Source organism: Parus major, chromosome 2 (assembly GCF_001522545.3).
Source record: "Parus major isolate Abel chromosome 2, Parus_major1.1, whole genome shotgun sequence".
Taxonomy (NCBI): domain Eukaryota; kingdom Metazoa; phylum Chordata; class Aves; order Passeriformes; family Paridae; genus Parus; species Parus major.
In genome coordinates this window covers 34,881,433-34,902,528 of record NC_031769.1, presented here as the reverse complement: position 1 = coordinate 34,902,528, position 21,096 = coordinate 34,881,433, and the positions used below count along the sequence as shown (strand labels likewise).

The window sequence follows — 21,096 nt, the reverse complement described above, 5'->3', positions numbered from 1 at the left end:
ATAATTATCACAGCTTGATGTTTTAATTAAGGTCCTTACCCTAATAGATAGTTCAAGGTTTTCTGCTCCCCACATGGTCATGTCAGAATCATAAGCTCCAGTATTTTGGAAGTAATGTCGATCCATGGCCACCACTGCACCAGCTACTGCAGGACTCCTGTGTGGAAAACAGTTTCAAAGTGAACACCTTGAGTTATGGATGAGAAATTACACAGAGGGTGAAAAATTCCACCATTTCCATAGAGAGAGTATTACAAAATGACTCAGTAATTCCATATAAGCTTGAATGAACTAATTGATTATCTAACCAAAATAAAGAACAACTGGAGTGTAATTCAAGGTTTTGCTTGGGGAAGGGAGCTCAGAGCTGAATTATCAAATAGGACTCAGAACAATGGGGAACATTGCACATACATGTACATTCAAAACAAGAGACAAACAGACCATGATTAAGACATCTCTTTTAACTGTGTATGACCTGTCTTTTGCTTTCCCTACAAACCTCCACACCTTGTCTGGTCAGGCTATACTCTAGTTGTGTCAATGTGTGGAAAGTATTTGTCACGTTGGAAGTGTGACAGCAATCTAATTAGAATGATTACTAAAGACCAAAACAAACAGCACAAACAAAAAAACTATCCCTTCAGAGTTATTAACTCAGCATGTGCAAGTAACCGCACCTTTCTCTCGTTAGCTGGAAGATGACCCAAGATGACCCAAACTGTACAGTTTTGCTGCTGAGCTGAGCAAGGCACATTGTCTGATGGACTGTTACCTGATAGGGCTGATGGGAGACTGTCGTACCTTCTCTTCATGCTCTGGCACTGGCTCCCAATGAAAATCTAATTTCCAATTAAAAACACCTCGATGCAGGCCCACAGAGTGATAGTACTGAAAGGTCTTCCAGTCTATGACATCTATGACAGGGGAGACGACACTGTTTCTGAAAAAGACAATACCATTTATTTCCAAAACCAAAGCATAAATTAAATTCATTACCCTATTAGTAAACATTAGTTTTCCTCTTTGACACTGTCAAGCACAAACACTCCTCTAAATGCTGAGTGTCCTTAGTTTCCCTGCTGACAGAAGCTCTGGCTCAGTGCTTGGGAATATTGAGCATGCAGTGAGGAGTCTAAAGATCAACAATTTACTGATACCCTGTACCTTGCATTGTCATTTAATACTATCTAGGATTTTGTTATAAGTTAACCATCAGAATTCTCATAAAGCTATTTCACACAGAGGCCCCAACCTCTGATGCTACAGGCTCTGCATGGATGCAAATTTTAATAGCAGATGATTTTGGCCTCATACTTTACCATCCTTTGATTTTCCTGTAGATGTTACACACACTTCATGAGTCTGCCACATCAGGCCAATAAAGAGTTCACTTATCCTTAGTTTTTTCTGCTGGTTGTTTTGAAAAAATATTTCTTACTGAGTTCATAAGCCAGTGCCTCTTTGTATTTTATCACAGTCTTGCAAATGCAGTGTCACGGTGTGGAATCTACTTTTAAGTGCAAGAACAGAGACATTGCACTGTAAGTGACAATCCTTTAACTGATTTCTAACTTAAGTTAGATTTGGATCAGTCTGAGAAGCGGTACTAGACATTTCCCTATGGCAAAGAAGTCACAGTATTTCACAGTGTACTTGCACATCATCTTGGAATTAACTGGTAGTTCAGAATTTTCTTCAGTGTTCCTTGTTTTCAGGTCACTGATATATCACATTTGGAAATTTTCAGAGTATGAATGAAATGGTATTAGGGACTGCAGGGAAAAAGTGTTGAAGAATAACATTATCCATTTTTTCTCAGTTATGCTTAAAAACATAGTCTCTGGTCTCAGTGCAAAGGCTTGTCTATAGACAGAAGTTCCTCTGGAGAAAAATCAGTAATATTTAAGAGGAATTAAAGAATACTGAAAGACATTATTATTGTTCTAGAGTAGGAATATCTGTGTGGGAAATTATTCCCTAGGAAATAACTTCCTGTTAAAACAGAGGGAGGGAAAAATGAAATTGTCAATTTGGGGGCAAAATGTAGGTGTTTTTATCTCCTCTTTTAAGATATATATGTTGGTCAGAAATCACAAGGAGAGAAATTTGCTTGAAACATAATACTGTCAGTGAAGAAAGGACATCTCAGAAGTCTCCAGTGCAGTGAGACATTTGTATTTTTCTGTGGCAGAGGCCAGAACCAGCTAAGGAAGATGGTAGCTCTGGGTGATGTTAATGTAATCTTGACATATCTTGCCTTTGCAATCACTAGAATAATGTTTTTTCAGTATCAGAGTGGGGGAAAACTCCCAACTTTGTTTTTTCACAGTTGACATTTCCTGTAGAGGATTTTAGAAGCCCACAGAGGAACAGACTACTGCTTGCCAGTTGATAATACAAAGATGAACCATGCAGAAGATTGCTTTAAAATGACTCAGTTTTGTCTCCTAGTAAGAGCAGACTGTCCTATGATGAGCTTAAGCCAGGAAGATTCAAAATAAAAAAGTGATTTTATTTCTCTGCTCAGGTGTAAAACCATCCTTTATAATATGCAGTAATAGGGACTCTTAGAAACAAGCATCTAGTTTATAAATGAGTGAGAAAATTTTATGGTCACATGCAGCATTTGCAGGCATATTCATCAAGGCAGTGAGTTCCTGTCATCCTTCTGCAGGACTCAAGAAGAAATGGAAAGAAGTGATATTAAAAATAATAAAGCTGATATCCTTCCCTGATTCTCCTAATGATGTCTCTGTGATAGAGTTTTGTATCCACGACAGGAGAAACCATCCAGCTCTCAAGCCAGAAAAGTCCTTTCTACTGAAAGCTTTACGCACTAACAGCATGCAAAGGAAACTACCTGCTTCTAAAAGTTACTAAAGGTAGTGTCCCACTGGACTCACGCAAACAGGCATTTCTTTTCTTTGATATGCTGGGGGAAATCCATCTGACAAGTTAAGTGGATTTTAAATGACTAAATGTCAAAAAATAAAAAGTCACTGTAACAGTAATTTCTACAGCCTGCTACATTCTCCAGTATACGAGCATCTCTGACAGCTGCCTGGTTGGGAGCGTAATGCAGCTATAGCTCCCACCTCAGGTTGCTGCTGCTTGCTGAAACCCACACTATCTATTGCAACTGGGGTATCCATTCTCATTCAGACAGGACTGAGGAATTAATGACCCCAGGGTAGTTTATCTTACAGTTTCAGATTCAAGAGGGAAATATCAGGAAGGTGTACTTGAGTGGAAGCCAGAAGCAATGTGGACTAAACCATTCAAAAGACCTTGACCATGCAGGCTAGACCACATGAACTGATCCTGGATAGTTCAGATAGAGACAATGCAAATACAGACACACTCAGATATATTCTGGATTGGATGATCCAGACATTTCAGACAACCCTACATTTTCATATCATTGTAACTATTTAAAATTTGTCTTTTTTTTTTTTTATCCACCTTGAATTTGTTGCTACTATAAAGCTCCAAACTCCAATGGTGCTTCTCGTATCAGTGCAATTGCTCACAAGAGTAGGCACCACAATAGTAGTTCTAGTAACTGGGCATTGATTCTTCAAGATTCCAATACAAGAAACATACCAATAAGGACATAGTGGATTCTGATAGTTTGGAGACCAAGCAATTATCCAAATTATCTGCAAATTATGACACAGAAAATTACAGTGTTTAAGCTGAAAATAATTCACAGGAATAGGTCATGTTCTACCCAGGCTAAATTCAACCATAACCAGAACAAAATGAAATCTGATCTCCTTTCCCACAAAATTATACAGTAAAAAATGATAAGTGTGTTTTAGAGCTACTACTTGTGTAGTTTTTTCAGAATGCCAAGAGTAACAATTTTCAAGAGTATGTTTGTAAGAATAATTCTAGACCTTCACCTTGTGTAAGTATAGTATTATCCCAATGTAGCTCTGCTGAAACCAACAGAAACACACCTTCTTAAAACGAAATATTTGGGGTGTCTTTCTGATCTGAAACAGGAATGTAATAGCTTTATCTTGTGTGAAAATTGGTCAATATTCAAATTTAATCCTAATCAAGCAGTGCTTTGCCCATTTTCTGGTTGGTATGATTTAAAAAATGTAAAATAGCTGTTTTCTGCATATTTAATGAGGGTTTGATATTTGTGTAGTTCTAAATGCAAATTTGCAGTAGATGGTAATTGGAAGATGTTCTTAGCTATTCTTGTTTTTAACTGGGTAACTGGCAGACAGCAGCTTCTCAGCACTTTGAAATGAAGTAGAAACTACTGCTAATTTTACTCTGTGGAATCCGAGGAAAGAGGAAAACAGGAAATTCAACTACAACTAGCAGCAAGGCTTTGAACTGTTTGACTAATCTGTGAATATTTCAAATGCTTGGAACTCACACAAATTACAAAAGGTCACAATTCCATGAAAAACAGCAACCCAAACAAGAACAATTTCCTGGTTTGGGATTTCTTTACCAAATACAATTGCAAATGAAATGTCTTCCCATGACCCTTTACAGTCAACATGGACTTTATGTTCTTTTCTAATTTTAAACTGAGTAACATGGGGAGAGGTAGTTTTAATTAATGTATCTGTTTTGAAGTTTTGGATACACTTTTTTTGAAAGTTCTTTTGTATTGATTTATACTTTATTTTGCTGGGAAGGGAATGGATTTTAATCTGTTTAAATCCTCCTTTAAAGAAGGGGGAAAAAAACCTCAAACCAACCAAAAACCAAATATGAAAATTATGTATATTCCTCAACCTATTTCAAGGTGCATCATAGCTTGCAAAAATTAGATAGCTAAGAAATCCAGCCTATCCTGGCTCTCTGTTTCTGCACACAATCAAAACTTCAGTGAGTAACTGAGGACCCAAGCTGGTTCCACAAAATGCTGCATTTCCACTGAGAGCCCCTTGCTGGCTAACTGAAGTCTTAGAAATACAGACCACTTGAAATTAGGTAGGGTTAATAAGAAGATAAAATGCAGTGATAAGGAATGGCAAAGCTAAGTTATAAAGGATTACTTAAATTCTGCTTTACAGACCAACTCCAGACTAACTTAGGGCATAGGAACAGTCTACTCGAATGGGTGGACTATTAATATGCTAAGCACTAAGCAAATCCCTGCAAAGCAGAGTGCTAAGGGAATGCTTTGGAAATGCTTTATTAAAAATAATAATTTTTGAACTTGCCTTTTTTGCTAAAATATTAAAATTTGTATGTATAGTAACAAAATCTGTAGAGGTAATCAACACCTTTTAACACTGGTCAGTCATGGCACTGAGCCATGAATTATGCCTAAATCTATATTGCTCCTGTGTTTAGCAGTAATATTTTAATTTGGCTTTAGACTCTTGCCTTTATTTTCTTCACCTCAACTTCTTTAAAATAGGTCACCTTCTGATCCTGATCAACTGCGAAAGATTGTGAAGCTTATCTTCCCATATCCTACCATGTAAATGCAGAACATTTACTGAATTTGAAATGAGTGCTATTGACAAATGGGGGATATAAAAGGAAGGAGCAAACACAGAAATCCCAGGAAGCAGGCTGTTACATGTGAAGTGTATGGAAGTGTGCTTTCAAAACAGGGAGAGCAGCATGGAGTTGCATGCTCAGATGCTGGGGTTGTGTGGGTTCTGAATGGATAACATCATGTTTCCCCAAGCCTGTGAGAAGTTAGAAAACAGATGGCTCATGTATTTAGTAGCTCAAAAAGCTGGGATATAGGCCACTGAAAAAGTGGAGAATCAGAATAAAAGAGATGAAGAAGCTGTTCATCTCTAGTGCAAAATATTTCCCTTCTCTCTTGTGTATTATCATAAAATCAGGACCACACAGAAGATTTGTGGACAGCAGAACTCCTTCTGTTCCTGTATCTACAAGCAGAGCCTTCCATTTGTTCCTGATGGGAGCACACAGATGATGAAACACCTTTCCACTGCTATGCTAATTTCTTATTCTGTTTATCAGCATTTTCATTAAAGTGACCTTGAATCACAGTGCTGAGGCACTTTGAATTTTAGAAACAGATAAGCTTTTAAAAATAATATAACAGGCTCCCCTTTCCTAATCTAATATTTGAGCTGTAGCATAGGCAGTGCTCCAGCACAGAGAGAAACAGCCCTTGCAATGAGGAGCAGGGAAAAGGTCCTAAGGTTCAGCTACCCCTTTGCAAACCACCCTTTCTGTCCACAGTTATGGTGCCCAGGCCTCTTTTAGAGGTGGAATTCCTTGTCAAGGATATAATCATGGTTCGTTTTGCTTTAATGAAGTATTTTAAGGAAATATGTTTTGGATTTTTTTTTTTTTTTTTCATCATCCTGCTTCAGCACAGTGGCCACTGTGTTTCTTAGATCAAAGGAACAACATTTTTAAGGCTTCATGGAACAGTTCATTATATGCTCCCTCTGCCTTTCCCTGCCTTTGGATGGAATACAAAATAGCAGCTCTGCAGTCTCCTGGAAAAGGCAAACCCTTCCAAAGATGACTGTAATAATGGCTCAGCTGCATTGTTATGCACCATGCTACTCACCTGGAATTAGCGTGGAACACAAACAGTTGTCAAATTAAATGATCTGTGGGATATCTCATGTAGTTTTCTAATATTGTCCAGGTACCTACAGTATTCATCCCTGAATAATCAAAATGTCAAGGAATGCTTTAGAAATCATTGAACCATTCTCTAGGCAATATACTAAGCTGATGCACAGCTTCCCAGTCAATTTATTAGGTACAGTTCACAGAACTAGTCCCAATCAAGGTGCTCATAAGCGTATATCCAATGATTTTAGAATGACTTAATACATTTTTCAGAAAATAAATTAGATTGGATTAATGAATAAAGCCATCATGTAGGGAGATGAAATGTCATTACCTAGAACAGGTCAAATATCTGCCAAGTATTTCTGTATAAATGTTTCTATACCTGTAAAACTGGGGTAATTTTTCTTATATTTATCCTACAGTCTGCTAAGTACTGGGAATATTTCTCTTGTTGTATGTTCAACTCACAGTGAGATCTCAGTCTGGGCAAGGATCTCTCAGCATCACTCTAAGACAGATCACAATAATACTGACACACTTTGATCAGGAGTATAGAAAATTAGGCTTAATCACAATTTTCAAGGTTGAAACCACTCTACATCTCCCTTAAGCTCCTGCAAATGTTTGAGCTTTGAAAGGCTGCATTGGTCCTTGCCAGCAAACAACTGACTCACTCCAGGTGGTTGTTTGACCATCCCGTCCCTCCACCAAAAGTGCCTGAGTTATAGTTTGAATGGTACATTAAGAAGAGGAAAAATGGATATTTCAGCAGTCATTTTCAACTTCCTGTGCTTTCCTCATTTGGGTAGTCTCAGGGAGTGCACATGATTCAATTTAACAGCTCCTCAAGTGCTAAATGAAGCCAAGTTACCTATACTAATGCTTTACTTTCCCATGCAAGCATTACAAGCAATTAATGACAAGTCATGAATTAATTTCCTTATCAGGTCAGTATTATTGTCATCATTCTTCAGTTGGAGAAAGAGGGACAGTAAGGGAAGGTGACTGCCAGGTGCCTTAGACCTTATCTTCCCTCCTCAGCAGAGGATGTCACAGGTTCTCCTCACTAGGAGTGAGAAAGCTTCCAGGATCAGACACAGTGACTAATACAGCACACAAAAAGGGATGGCTTAAACCATACCATTATTCAATCAGGTTTCCACCTTTGTTTCATTAATCCAATTAAATATTAGTTTATTTACTGTTAAATTCTGCTCTCCTGTTCATTCATTACATCTCCTGGATGTAATGAATGAACATATGGGCCCTATAAAGGAAAACAATTCCTTTCCCACCCTCTGGTGACAGTGTTACAGAATCTCTGAATGATAGCATACTTGGAGGCTTTGCATTCCCTCAGAAGGGATAACTTTTGACAGTGAGTTTTTGACATTGTGGGGTTGTGGGGTCCTAATTTCTCTCTTGCTGTTGTAATTCTCCACTATAGCTCTCCTCTGAGACCATTTGTAACTTTTCATTTTAGAAATTTTAACACTCTTACAGTCATAAAGACTGGCCAACTGATACACACTGTAGTTTTGCTTGAACATTAAAAATAGACTATAGTTCAAGGCAGAAGAATCATGAAATATATTCACAGTAAATAATCTAATTAGTCAGCAAACAAAAATTTGCCTTTCCAAGGAGGACCTTTTTGAAAAGAATATTCCTGACATTCTAGCACAGCATTACTCTTGCTTTCAGTATTCTTAATGTTTTCATTCAAATGATGTAATAATTTCAAAAAGTGCACATTAGTTCTCTTATAAGCAAACATAATAAGCCACAAAAGCAGCTTCTTCCAGTGCTTGGGAACAGCCTTTGAAGGTGTTTAGCGTGACTAACAGTCTAATAAGAGTTTAAAGATTTTTTTTTTTATTTTACCCCCTCTAGCAATTATTTTTTTCCCAAGTGACAAGTTAATGTACAATTTTTTTTCTTTCAAAAAAGTCCCTTTAAAAAAAGATTTACTGACATGTAAGCCTAGACACATTTGCAGTGGTTTTAATCTTTTCAAAGGACTTCATAGATGAGCATAGCTGTACACAGTAGAGAGCAGGCCCAAGAATCACCCTAAACATGAAACACTCAGAAATGTGAATCGCTACCTTACTCTGTTGCTTTGGTGTCAGTGAAAGTACTGGTGATTAGCTGGACCTGTCTAGGCTGCCCAGGCTATCTGGGCTTTTTCTCTGGAAGAGAAATGGTGGCCAAAAGGTGATGTTGGTACACAGCCAAACTGGCTCAGGAGGACAAAGCATTTTATTCTTGGCTTCATCAGTGAGATGGCTAAAAAGTAAAAATAATGGAGTCTTGCAGTAGCTTTCTCTGGTGGATGTTTGCCGATTTACAAACAGGTTGAGACTGAAACCTTTTTAATTCAGACCACCAGGGAGCCTTCTTAAAGCTCTAACTGGATACAAATTTTGAAATTTACACTGGGTGTAAAGTGAGGGTTATCAGCTCTGAGACCTATCCTGCTTCCCACATATCAAAGTGATGCATATAGTGATATGGTAGAAAATAAAAGGGATGTGACCAGGAGCAAGAAGGGAGCCAAGGCAGGATTACAAAAACTACCCAACACTTTCCAAACACATCCCTTTCAGCAGAAATGTGCATATCCAGGGATATTTACCGGTTGCTGGAGAGCCTGGCCAGGAGGGGTTCCAGCCAGCCCTTCTGACACTCGCAGTGTGAATCCATGAAGATGAGCACATCCCCGGTAGCCCGTGCAGCTCCTAGCATCCGACCTCTGATGACTCCAAGCCTCTTGTTGCTCCGAATGAGCTTCACACCATCCAGCTTAGAGATGTATTCGCTCAGAGCTGACTTCAGGGGCCCTGTCAGAAACAGAACAGTCACTGAAATATTTTTGTTTTGATTCAAGCTGTTACAGAAAAGAAACAGGAAGCAGGAGATGCTACTTCTTGCTGGTAAAATGTTTCAGAGGTATTTGTTTTAAATGGCCAAGTAGGCCACGTTTCAAATATTTCTACAGCAACATAATGTCAAAGGGAAGTAGAGACTAATGGAACCTGAGATTCACAAGGTAGGAAGCTATTCCTGTGGGAGTCTTAACAGCCTCTTCTCCTGTTTTTAGCAAAAGGTGGATGCTCTCATCATCTCATAAAATACACAGATGAGAGTGAGATACTACAGGTGTTTGGCTTTCCCAAGCCAAGCTACTTTAGTTTGGACTACTTTAGCAATGTGAACTTTTCCACTCTATGCTTCAGCCAAAATGCAGGTCTGGAAATTATGACAGCAGATCTGGTCCAGTGGGAATCCTAAGATTTGCATACTGTGATCTTATTTTAAAGTAAGAAAGTTCAGAGTGTTGTAAATGATGTGGGGGAAAAAAGAAACATATTTCAAAGCTGAAAGTCTACGCTGAATTCTAGGGATGGATTGTGAAACCTGGTAGCCAGCTCTGGGCGCTGCTTAGCTCATCTCCTGCAAGTCCTCTTTGCCTTCTCCTCTCCTCACACAGTTCTTGGAGGAGGACGGTTTCTTCCCTGAAGTTTTGGAAAAAGGAACTCACATACAGAGAGAAATGGGAGCTACCTTGCTGGCTGAGATCGTCGACTAGGATGATATCCTTGAGGAAGGCCTTTGGGGCTGTATCCATAATGCTGTGCACAGTTCTCAGCAGCGTAGACCAGGCTTCATCGTGGAAACAGATGATGACACTAGCAGTGGGCAGACTGGAGTCGTATTTTTGCTGTAGACACCTACATGGGTGAAAATGAGGAAGACACTGGAAACACTGGAACAAATGGCTAAATTTTTTCTCAGAGCAAAGTTGTAAGCAGCACCTAAAGCTTTAGGGGTAGAGAGCAGTTTAAGATCTCAGCTCACTTCTAAGAAAAGGAAGCACTAAGGCGTTCAAAACTGGAATATGAAGTTAAAATATGGGAATGGCACTATCAAAATTATAATACAAAAAGAGGAAAATGTTCCTGTGTCCTGGCATAGGTTTTTTTCCTGCTCTGTCTGCTTCAAAAAACAGAGCTCAAACAGAAATGGTCCAGAACACAAAGAAAAAGTGAAGATTATTAGAGCAGAGTGAGGGATAAAGCAAGTCAGCCAGCCTCCACCAATTTCCATGTTTTCTCACATAAAAGAAAAAAGAGCAAACAATTGCAGTACCATTAAGACTAACAAAATAACTTGTCTGCACAACAGATGAGTATATCTGTGGATTACCTGACCAAGATCCTAGTGAGTGAAGCTAGCATCTCAGTCCTTTATGGCAATGACATGGATCCTTACATGGGCCATGATTACAAATGTATGTACATTTAAGAAAAAAATGTATTTTCACTATGAAGTTTATACAGGTTGCTTTTCCAATGAAAATGAATCACTGCTGAATGAGGCTCCCAGCCGGGAGTCAGTGTGCAATCAAACCAGCAGAGCAGTCTGGAAGTGGGTGGAGTGGTGCAGTATGGACAATCAAGTTTTGGGGGTTTGTTCTGTCATTGTTTTTCATTGTCTTGGGCTTGGGGAACACTGGCTGCAGGGAGAGTCTGCCATCTTGTCTTTGTCTCAGGAATAACTGCATAACACTGCCAAGCCACAGGAACATCCCCCTGCCATCTTGTCTTTGCCTTGGGAATAAGCACTGACATTGCTGAGTCACACGAATATCCCCCTGCCATTTGTCTTTGCCTTGGGAATAACCACTGTCATTGCTGAGTCACAGGAACGTCCCCCTGCCATCTTGTCTTTGTCTCAGTGCCATGCAGAGCTAAGTCAAGGTGGTGAATGCCTTTTGTGTGTAAAGCACCTCTTTTTGTGTACTTTTGTTATTAATATTGCTGCTGACATTGTTTCTTATGCCATTGCTGTTTGCTTTCAGTAAATCAACTCATGAGTCTCTCCTTTGTCCCTCCCTCACCAGAGGGGAACAGGGGGAAGTTTAATTCTCAGCCGGTGTTAAACCACTACAATAATTCAAACATTTTAAGATGACAAATGCTTCCCATTCCTCCTCAGATAAACTGCATATGAAAACCATCTGCTCTGGTGTGAGGATGCATATTTTCCAGAAAAATGGGCCTTCAAATGCCCATTGTAGATATGCAAAGACTGTGTCTATATACTGCTTTGCTGACATTAGAAAGGACATTAAAAAAATCTTTTCATTTCCCAAATAACAGTCATTCAGTGTCCTAACTCATTTAATCTCCAGCAGCAAGAATTTCTTCAAGGAATTACACAATTGGCTGAATGTAGCCCATTGTTATTTCAGCATTTTTGTATTGCCAAGCAAATAATTATACAAATTTTACAGAGGTTGTTAAACAATTGGCTACTCAGCAGAAACTCATGGAAGGGATATAATTCTAGTATTTCTTTTTATTAGCATTTTACTTAGTGCTTCCGTTCATGAACTGAGGCCCTATGCTGCTAGACACTATCCAGACCCAAAGCTGCTAATCAATTAAGAGAACCCATAGTTCGAATGATTTAATTATGAATACACATAAATGGTTACTATAGATGCACTTCTGGGAATATATATTTCAAATGAGCACAATCTTAATAATTTATTATACTATTCAATAGTTCACATTATATTTTTTTGTGCAGAAAGGCGTATTTTCTTGATGATTTTACACTGTAATTAATCTATATTGTCCTTGGTTTACTAATTTTGTGTAATCAACAATACTGTTACAATCTCATATAAGGTGATTGTTTCCATTTTCAGCAGAATCAGGAAAATCTCATGACTTGGGAGTGAATATTTTCAAGCAGTAGAATTGAGAAGTAATTAAGAAAAGTGAAGATCTTATGCAGTCCTTTTACTACCAGGCAGCTTCTAACCAGAAACATTCTATAGCTATTAGCACGTAGTTGCTAGTACTGTGGTTATAGGTTGTTTTATATAGAAAATAAGGCTGTTGTGAAATCTTAATTGGAAAAGAATTGAAAATAACTGTACTTGAACACATAACCTTGATGGCAAGTGCTTAGTTGCCATGGAGATTGGCAAAGACTTGCAATATAGATATCTAATCTTCACAAAAATGCACAAGGGTACTGGTATACAAGAATACCTTCCCTGTAATTTGGAGCAGTTTCATAGACTGTCTATCATAAATTGGCATTTCAAAAAGTCAGGGCTGTGACTGATATGAGACATAGTGATTTAATCTAATTTGTGAAAAACAAGGAATTGCCACATGCAGCAATGAACTGAAAGCAATTCTGACAAGGCAAAGGCAGAGCTGGCAGGGACTCCCACTCACCTTCGGGAAAATGTTTCATTGAGATTCAGCTCCAAACAGCACTCCAGAGGAAGCTATACTTTTGTAATGAAACTTAAAACTTCTGTAGATACCTTGTGAGTTTCTTTTGCCATTTGACACTCAAACCCAAGAAAGGAAAATGGACCTTTCTTTTGGGCAGAACCCCCACCATAAAAGTCACAATGGCAGGTTTGATTCAGGTATCCCAGGAGAGTGTCAGTCCCAGCTGGAGCAACTAATAACAGCAGAAAGCACTTTGAGGGAGGAAGGTACCTCAGAGGATGGGCCACTTCTGATATGAAGTATTTGCCATCCAATTTCAAGTGACATGAGGGAGACTTAGTCCATGGAAGTAACTCACTGAAACATCTCTAACTGGTTGGCTTCCCTCTAATTAAATAATAATAGACATTGTGATGAACGACATGATGCGAACTGAATAGAAACTCAGACAATCTGATTCTGGTTTGCTCTCTTTTTACACTGCTGTAAAACTGGACTGACACAATTGCAAGCCAGGCCCCTAGAGTAAACTACACCTAAAAATTATCATTGTGGTTTGTGTGTTGTGCCATAAAGGACAGGTCTGGCTTAGACATATCCTGCTGCAAGTTTATGATCTGGATTTAGATCAGCCTCAGATGCTGAGATCTGAGGTTTCAGTCTGGGCTCAGTAAGCTGTGGTGTTGAGAGTTCTTTAGGCTGTAACTAGTCAGGCAGCAAAATCCATCCAAGAACTCTGAGACCATGGCTTAAATTTTACCAAGATCAGTATTAACTAAAGCTGCCTCTTGTTGGATGGCCCTTCAGCTGCCAAAGTAAAACTGTTTTTTGGCTTTCCACCACAGGCAGTAAAGCAGGGTAGTCATTCCTCCTTTGAACATTACATAGTTCAAAGAGTTAGCAGTGAGGCATGCCAAAAAATAACTGAAATAATATCAGCATGTCATTGTTTAATGGATTTAACCAAATTAACACTGAACCTAGTCAGTAAATACAGAAAATACTGTTTCATTTCGCTTTCTTTGTGACTGTACCCTAAAATTAGAGCAGCCAGCTGTCTTTAAACATGTGAAAATGAACACACATGGTGGTTTGACCAAAAAAAAAAAAATTCTGTGTCTTATTTAAAATGTTTTCTGGTATATCTTTCCACTGTGTCCTGGGAGAAAATTACAATTATTTTTGTTACAGAAGACAAGGCACCACTCACATCTCTAGCCTTCCTCCTGGGAAGGGAAGCATATCACAGAATCAACTAGGCTGGAAAAGACCTCTGAGATCATCAAGTCCAGTCTTTGATTAATCATCACCTTCTCAATGAGACCACAGCACTAGGTGCCGTGTTCAGTCTTTCCTTAAACACCTCCAGGTACAGTGACTCCACACCTCCCTGGACATTTCATTCCAATGTTTAATTGCCCTTTCTTTGAAGAAATTCCTCCTAATGTCCAACCTGAACTTTCCATTCTTGATAGTAGATACACCTCAGATCCTTTTAAAAGAAGCGTGATGAGTAGCCCCTCCTGGGCTGCTGGAGCAACTGACTCTCAAGTCAAATGTAACACCTGGGGCTTCAAATAAAACATTTTTTGCAGTGGCCTTACAGCCTGGCTGCTGACAGGTGTGGTAGTGTTGGCAGAGCTTGTCCAACACACCGATATCCACCTTCCTTCCTCCCAGGAGTTTCCTTTCTGATTTGGAAGGACCCACAAGGATCATTGAGTCCAACTCCTGGCCCAGCCCAGGACACCCTAAGGGTCAAACCATTTGCTTGAGAGCATTGTCCAAACTCTCCTTGAACTGTCAGGTTGAGTGCTGTGACCACTTCCCTGGGGAGCTGTTCCAGTTCCCAGCCACCCTCTGGGTGAAGAATCTTTTACTAATATTCAGCCTAAACTTCCCCTGACGGAACTTCAGGCCATTCCCGGGTCCTGTCACTGGTCAGCACAGAGATCAGTGCTTACCCTCCTCCGCTTGTGAGGAACCTGTAGACAGCAATGAGGTTCCCCCTCAGTCTCCTCCAGGCTCAACAAACCAAGCCACCTCAGCCGCTCTTCACACAGCTTCTCCTACAGACCCATTGCCATCTCTGTTGTCCTCCCCTGGACACTCTTTAACAGCTTTATATCTTTCTTACATTGTGGTGCTCAAAACTGCACACGGTATTTAAAGTGAGGCCACACCAGTGCAGAGTCGGCTCCACTTTTATGAGTGACCACCGGGTCACTTTTGCTCTGGAATCCCTAACTCTTGACTCATTCATCATTTTGTAAGCCCAGTGACCTCATAGCTCTGGCAGATGGGCTGAGACGGGGCCTGGCCGAGGAGGGACGCCGCCTCTCCTGCTCGCCAGCCCGCCGCGGGTTCCCTTCCCCTCGGCAGCCCAGCGGCCGGACAGACGGCCGGACAGCCGGCCGGACAGAGAAGGGCGGGGCCCGGGGCGGCACCTGCCGTGAGGCGGTTGCCGGTAGGGGGCGCTGCCGCCCGCTCGGCCTCAGGGCGCGGGGGTGGCGGGGCCGCGCTCACACCGCGCTCACACCGCGCTCACACCGCGCTCACACCGCGCTCACACCGCGCTCACACCGCACTCACACCGCCCCCGTCGGCGCTGGCCCCGCGCCTCTGCTCGCTCACCCAGCGAACCCCGGCCGCCCCTCCCGCACCGTGCCCCCCTCCGTCTTTGCCGCCCGCCCGCTCCTGAGGGCTTGAACCACCTCCCGAAGGAGGCTGGGTGCGTCCCTGGTCTGAGGAACGGAGCGCCCGACCCGGAGCGGGGAGTTCGATAGGAAAGACGCGAGGTCTAGAGAAAGAGAGGTGCGGGATTTGCAGGAGAGGTTCGGGGGGGGGGGGGCGCGGCGGCGGGGAAGGAGGCAGGGTTTCCCGCAGAAGTGAAATAGGGTGTTTTACTTACAACGGGTGTCGTACCTCAGGCAGGTCCCGGCGCAGCGCGATCCGCTCGCTGAGCGCCTCGTTAAAGCCGTGGGTTTCCAGGCCGAGCGGCCGCTCCCCCGCAGCAGCCCCTTGCCCATCTTGCAGGGGAAGGGACAGCGGCTGGGACTCGGGGCCCCCCTCTGCCTTCCCCTCCGGCCGCCTGCCCTGCTGCTTCACCACGCGATAGTCCTTCCTGGCCTTGCTGTGGTTCCTTTTGCCGGTGGGCGACACGACAGCCATGATCAACTCATCCTCCCGCAGGGAGATGAAAGGCGACAGACCATCCAAAGGGTAATACTGCTGGCTCTCCTCCTGGGTTTCCAGCATCTCTTGGGTCTCCACAAAGTCCATCTGATACCCTTCCCGGGCGTTGAACTCCACAGGCTGGAAAGTCCCTTCCTTGCTCTGGTTGCTGGGTGGGGGATTCAGCGTTGTAACCATCAGTAGCAAAAAACCCAGCATCAGAAACAATAAGAGAAACTGCAGCTTGCGTGATCCATATCTGCACTTCTTCCTCAAGAACATACTGTTGGTGACAAAATGATACAGATGGTCATGTTAAATATCACTTGGATCTTCCTCAGATTTCAGTCTTCGGGTTGCACAAAAACCCTGGTTTTCACTATCTGCCAAGAGGATTTTTTTGCTCCCTTCACATTTCACTGATGCCATTTCATGCTTTCCTCACTATTTACAGAAAAAAAAAAAAAATAACATTCCTATTAATATTGTACTTACTGTAGTTAAATGTAGCATGGATCCAGTGAGATAAATTAGATCCGTTATTATACGGAGTCCCAGCTTAGTTAGGAAAGTGCATGCTTTGCTGATTAAAAAAGTAACTAAAGCTTTGATTTTTTTTCCCCCTTTTAAAATTCTAAGTCGAAATAAATCCCGTTTCTCATAGTTTCTTTCCAGAGTAGATCCTGCTTCTTCAAAGTTTCCAATTGCTTCCTGGACTGAAGCACAGTATCTCTGAAAGCAGATCTGACAGCTCTCCCCCGTTCAGAGGCTTCAAGTTAACTGTGATCAACAGATGAGAAGTAGTCGGTCCCTGACTTTGTTTCACACATAACTACGGCACTCAGTCAGGAAGCACTTTGCCAGACATAATACAGAGCAATGTGTGCGTCTTTCTCTTGGTCCTAATGCCCTCACTGTGCTTGTCCTATCAAATCAAAACTTTGCAAAAGCTGTAAGAGGTGAAATGCAAGAAGCAAAACGTTGCATTAGAAATCAAGGCATGGCACAGATTGCTGTACATTGGAATAGCTATATTAAGCTGAGAATGCACAGAGCAAGAATCAAGAGTTTTATAAACTGAATAAAAGATGTAGAGCACATGTTTTACTTAAGGTTAGATTTATTCATATGATAATGTGTTAGCTGGAATATATTTCATATCCAATAAATATTTACAGCTATACGGATTTTAACACTGACAGAAGGGTGCCAAATTATCACCTGGCAGGCTGAAGTTGTCTCCTCATCCATAAATCTGGTATTGCAGGGCAAGCAGCACTTCAAGTTTTCCTTAGTCCAGTAATAATATGTATAAAGCCTGAGCTGGAACAACAGCCACTGACACTGAGAGAAAATAGCAACTTCTGTGATTAAAAGGGGAGCTCAGTCTCTGAGGTCTGTTTGCTAATACTGCTGGCATGGGTGCTACTGGGCATGGACTGAGGCATTTTTTGCTGTGAGATGAGTGCTTGTCCAATGGGAGAAGGGGTGAGACAATCCACGTGCTTCAGCATCACATGCCTCTTGGTCTGGCAGAGACCAGGGATGGATGCAACTCAGGTGTTGCCAACCCTTTTGATGCTGGGGGCATGAGATGTGCTGTTTTTCCTATCTTGCAATATTTGATGAGCAGAAAGCTCCTGTTCCAGGAGGCATGCTTACTGGAGAACTTCCACACTCACAGATTTTAAAAAGCCCTACATTTATAGACATTATAACTAAAAGAATAGCCTGAAGACAGGCATGCAGTATACTCTAAAGGAAACCAAGGATCTATTTTTTTTACCTTCTTTGCTATTACTTACTTCCCTCTAAGATGTTCTATAAGTTCAGACTATGGTTCCTGGTAGACAGCTTCCAAAAAAATTCAAAATGAGAGTACACCTACTTTTCAGATTAAAATGCTCCACAACCTTCAAAAGCAAGGGTGGTATATAGCACCATAAGATTGCTGAAGGCACATAGTGTCTCATTTCTGTGTGCACTCCCCTAAGCAGCTTACACAGAATGCCTTGAGGGAGTGTGGCTGGTCTGCTGTGTCTTGGCACCTTCCCTACATCAGCTGTTCTTTAAAATATACAGAACTGCTTTAATCATATCTTGGGCAGAAGGAAGAGTGAGCCAATATTTTGATACTTCACCATTGTATGTATCTCCCTTTTTAAGCTTAAATTCACAAAAAAGTAACATCCCAATTCACCATCAGCCCTGAGAATATTACTTTTTATTCTGCTTTTCATAGGGAAAAAGAAGTATTGATGATTTCAATTCAATAGGAAAGCAGCACACATTTGCATTAAAAAAATCTGAGCTCGAAAGCACTCATTTAAATTACAATGTTTCAGCCATAGAAAGACAAAATTAAATGGAAATGAAGAGACCTGTCCAAGATGTTCTCCAAAAAGCTTTCACAGGGACTTGCAAAAGGTTCAGTTCCACAAAGTCCCATTATCAGGCATATGGAATAAAATAAAATTAAATTAAAAGAGGAAACTTAAGAGTGGGTGGAATAAATGGGAGAAAGCATTACTTTCTCTTTCCCCTTTTTAACTTTTCTGGGCTATGTGAGTAGTTTGATTTAATTTAATTAATATTTTTTCCCTGGCTAGAATATTTTAACAAGATGCTATAACAAGTCTGATCAAGATAATTCTAGCCTGCCGTAGAAATTGCTGTATAGATTCTGTCCTGGTATGTTCTGTATTGCTGAGCAAATCCACCTGGGTCACTCATGCAGCTGAATTTCAGCTACAGATGAAAAGACACCCAATTAACAAATTTACAGCAATCTTAGACACTTTTGGGACAGAGCTGATAGGTAATATTATCACTGAAGCATATGCATATGGAATCCAGCTTTTTAATATATCCTGACCTTTTTAACAAAGAAGAAATAAACAATTACAGAAGCTATTTGTTCAGTCTAGTCAATTAAATGTGCAAGTTTAAAACACTGGGTGGCACACTTCCAGCAGCCTCTATTCCCTCTTTTGCACAACAAGCCTTCCAAAACCATTTCCCATCAAACAGTCTGTTTTTCAATCCTGTCTCTTAAAACAGTGGTTTTCCACTGCCATCATACAAAAGAGATAGTGCCTTTTCAATGGATGAGCCTCCCTTTAGTATCTGACAGGACATGTCTTGTTTCCTTCAATGCATTTGAAGGACAACATCACTGTTATGATCTCCCCACATGCAAGTCAAGAATACAATATCCATTGTATTTTTCAATTCACTTCTCAGTAAAGTTCTTGGTTACTCAAAGTAGGCCCTTCACTGGGACACAGGTTACTCCTCCTGACTAGCTGTTGTGGATTCCCTTTCCTAGGATGCTTTCCTGCACATCCTTTGATGGAAGAGGAAGGAGCATTGCATGGCCCAGGCTTTCCTGTCAGACACAGAGCCATTGCCTTCATCCTGAGGTCCAGTCTTTTAAGTGCTGCTTCATGCAGGTAGCCCACAAAGAGGCTGCCCACAAAAGGTATTATTGTCTTTGGACTGATGTCCTATAGCAAGCCCTTGAGCTCCTCAATCCATGGGAAAGGAACGTTGCAGGTTGTGCCCAATACACCAGCAATTGTAAAATCACAAAAGGGCCAGTTTGCAGTGTCAGTATTAGCCGGTTCCAATATTATGTTGACTTTCCTGCTGGTCAACCCATGCAAGAGCTGATCCTAACAGGCCTGCTCAGGTAGGCCCAATGGTATGAATACCTTCAGCAAATGCAAAGTCAGTTATTGACTTCCTTAAGAAAATACTCACAATCCTTCAATATTGCAAATTTTGCTCATTAATTGCCAAGAGCTGGAACACGGAATCAAATCTAGGGCTTGTTAATTCAAAAGGTATCAGGAAACATGGTTGCCTTTCACAGAGTAACAAACCTTTCAGTCATTTTCTGTAGCTGTTTGTACTTGCCCTTTCCTCCCCACTTCATTTTGGCTCACATTTTTGTCCAAACCATTCTGCATCACATACTTGTTCAATATTACGTGACATGTTATGTTATCCGTACGTGAAGAAACACCACATACTTTCAGTGTGCAGAGCCCATGCTTGACTGCCAGGAAAATAACAAAGCAAGAACAAACCCAAGGCTGGATGGAAGAAAGAGCGTGTGGACAGGTCGTTACTGACTCTTTAATAAACATCTTGGATTGATTTACACTCCTATGCCAAAAGCAGATGTGCCACTTGCATTTAAAGACTCAACACACACAGCACTCATGGTTTCATAGCTGTGTGTATTGTATGCCACGGCTCTTTGTGCTTGTAACAATGGCTTTATTTGCACAGATGTGAAGAAAGTGCATAAAAGGAGACTGTTTACACGGTGCACAAGATTTGTGGTGTTTTTGTTACCAAGTAACTTCCCCCTTCTTCCAAGAATATAATAAGAAATATGTATTTTTAGATCAGAAGAAGGTATAATTTATTTGCAGGTATTGCAGATGGTTTGTGTGCATGGCATTGTAGCAAATATCGCTCATTCAATGATACTTTCTAATAGCAAGTGAATAATAAATTAGAACAAGATTCTGTGGAACTTGTTTTTGAAAGCTATAAAAAGCTTGATAAAATCTGTTGATCACTAGCAGGGATTTTGGAACTTGCATCGTGATTTATAAGATGTTTGCCAACCTGTCAGTGAAGGAAATGCATCTGAAATTCCATTTTTACAAGATTTCTACTCATAAATCATGTCCCATATAAAATGGAGCAAGGAAGCCATGGACTTTTGCACTGCTTTTCAAAAGCAGTTCTGTGCACATGAAGGTCAGGCACACTGGATGGAAAGTAAAGGGAATATATATCACAGGAGGGACAGCTTCTGAGTTTACTGCACCACAGCCTGTGGCTAACTCAGAAATGGTAGTTCTCAAGACGTTAAGGGCAATAGCGTGTACTCCATGCCTAAGATTTAGCCTCTAACACAGCCCTAGACAGCTACCAGCTATTTGTGAGGGATGATGACTGTTTATCATCATTAACTCCCATAGGAAAGATACATCCGAAGTGCTGTGGGTAATACACAGGCTATCACTATCTCCTGCCTCTTAATCATCCACTATTAATATCCTCAGGCTGGAGAGGGTTCTGAGCCACC

At 41.0% G+C, this 21,096-nt stretch overlaps 1 protein-coding gene across 4 annotated transcripts in view; it reads right to left on the bottom strand.

Annotated features, from left to right (window-relative positions):
- Nucleotides 1–20,356, bottom strand: part of GALNT15 (polypeptide N-acetylgalactosaminyltransferase 15) — a 33,058-nt gene extending 12,702 nt beyond the window's left edge. The window contains exons 1-6 of one of the 4 annotated variants that reach the window (XM_015617402.3): nucleotides 17,211–20,356; nucleotides 15,727–16,272; nucleotides 10,120–10,286; nucleotides 9,191–9,395; nucleotides 776–943; nucleotides 40–157 (exon numbers count right to left, since the gene is read on the bottom strand). In XM_015617402.3, coding sequence (XP_015472888.1) covers nucleotides 40–157; nucleotides 776–943; nucleotides 9,191–9,395; nucleotides 10,120–10,286; nucleotides 15,727–16,272; nucleotides 17,211–17,236 — 1,230 coding nt within the window. In that variant the 5' untranslated portion in view covers nucleotides 17,237–20,356. Of the gene's footprint in view, nucleotides 1–39; nucleotides 158–775; nucleotides 944–9,190; nucleotides 9,396–10,119; nucleotides 10,287–15,726; nucleotides 16,434–16,484; nucleotides 16,661–17,210 lie in introns of those variants that run through there. The other 3 variants (XM_019005587.2, XM_019005588.1, XM_019005589.2) reach the window with 3 other exon arrangements.
- Between the last annotated feature and the right edge of the window lie 740 nt (nucleotides 20,357–21,096).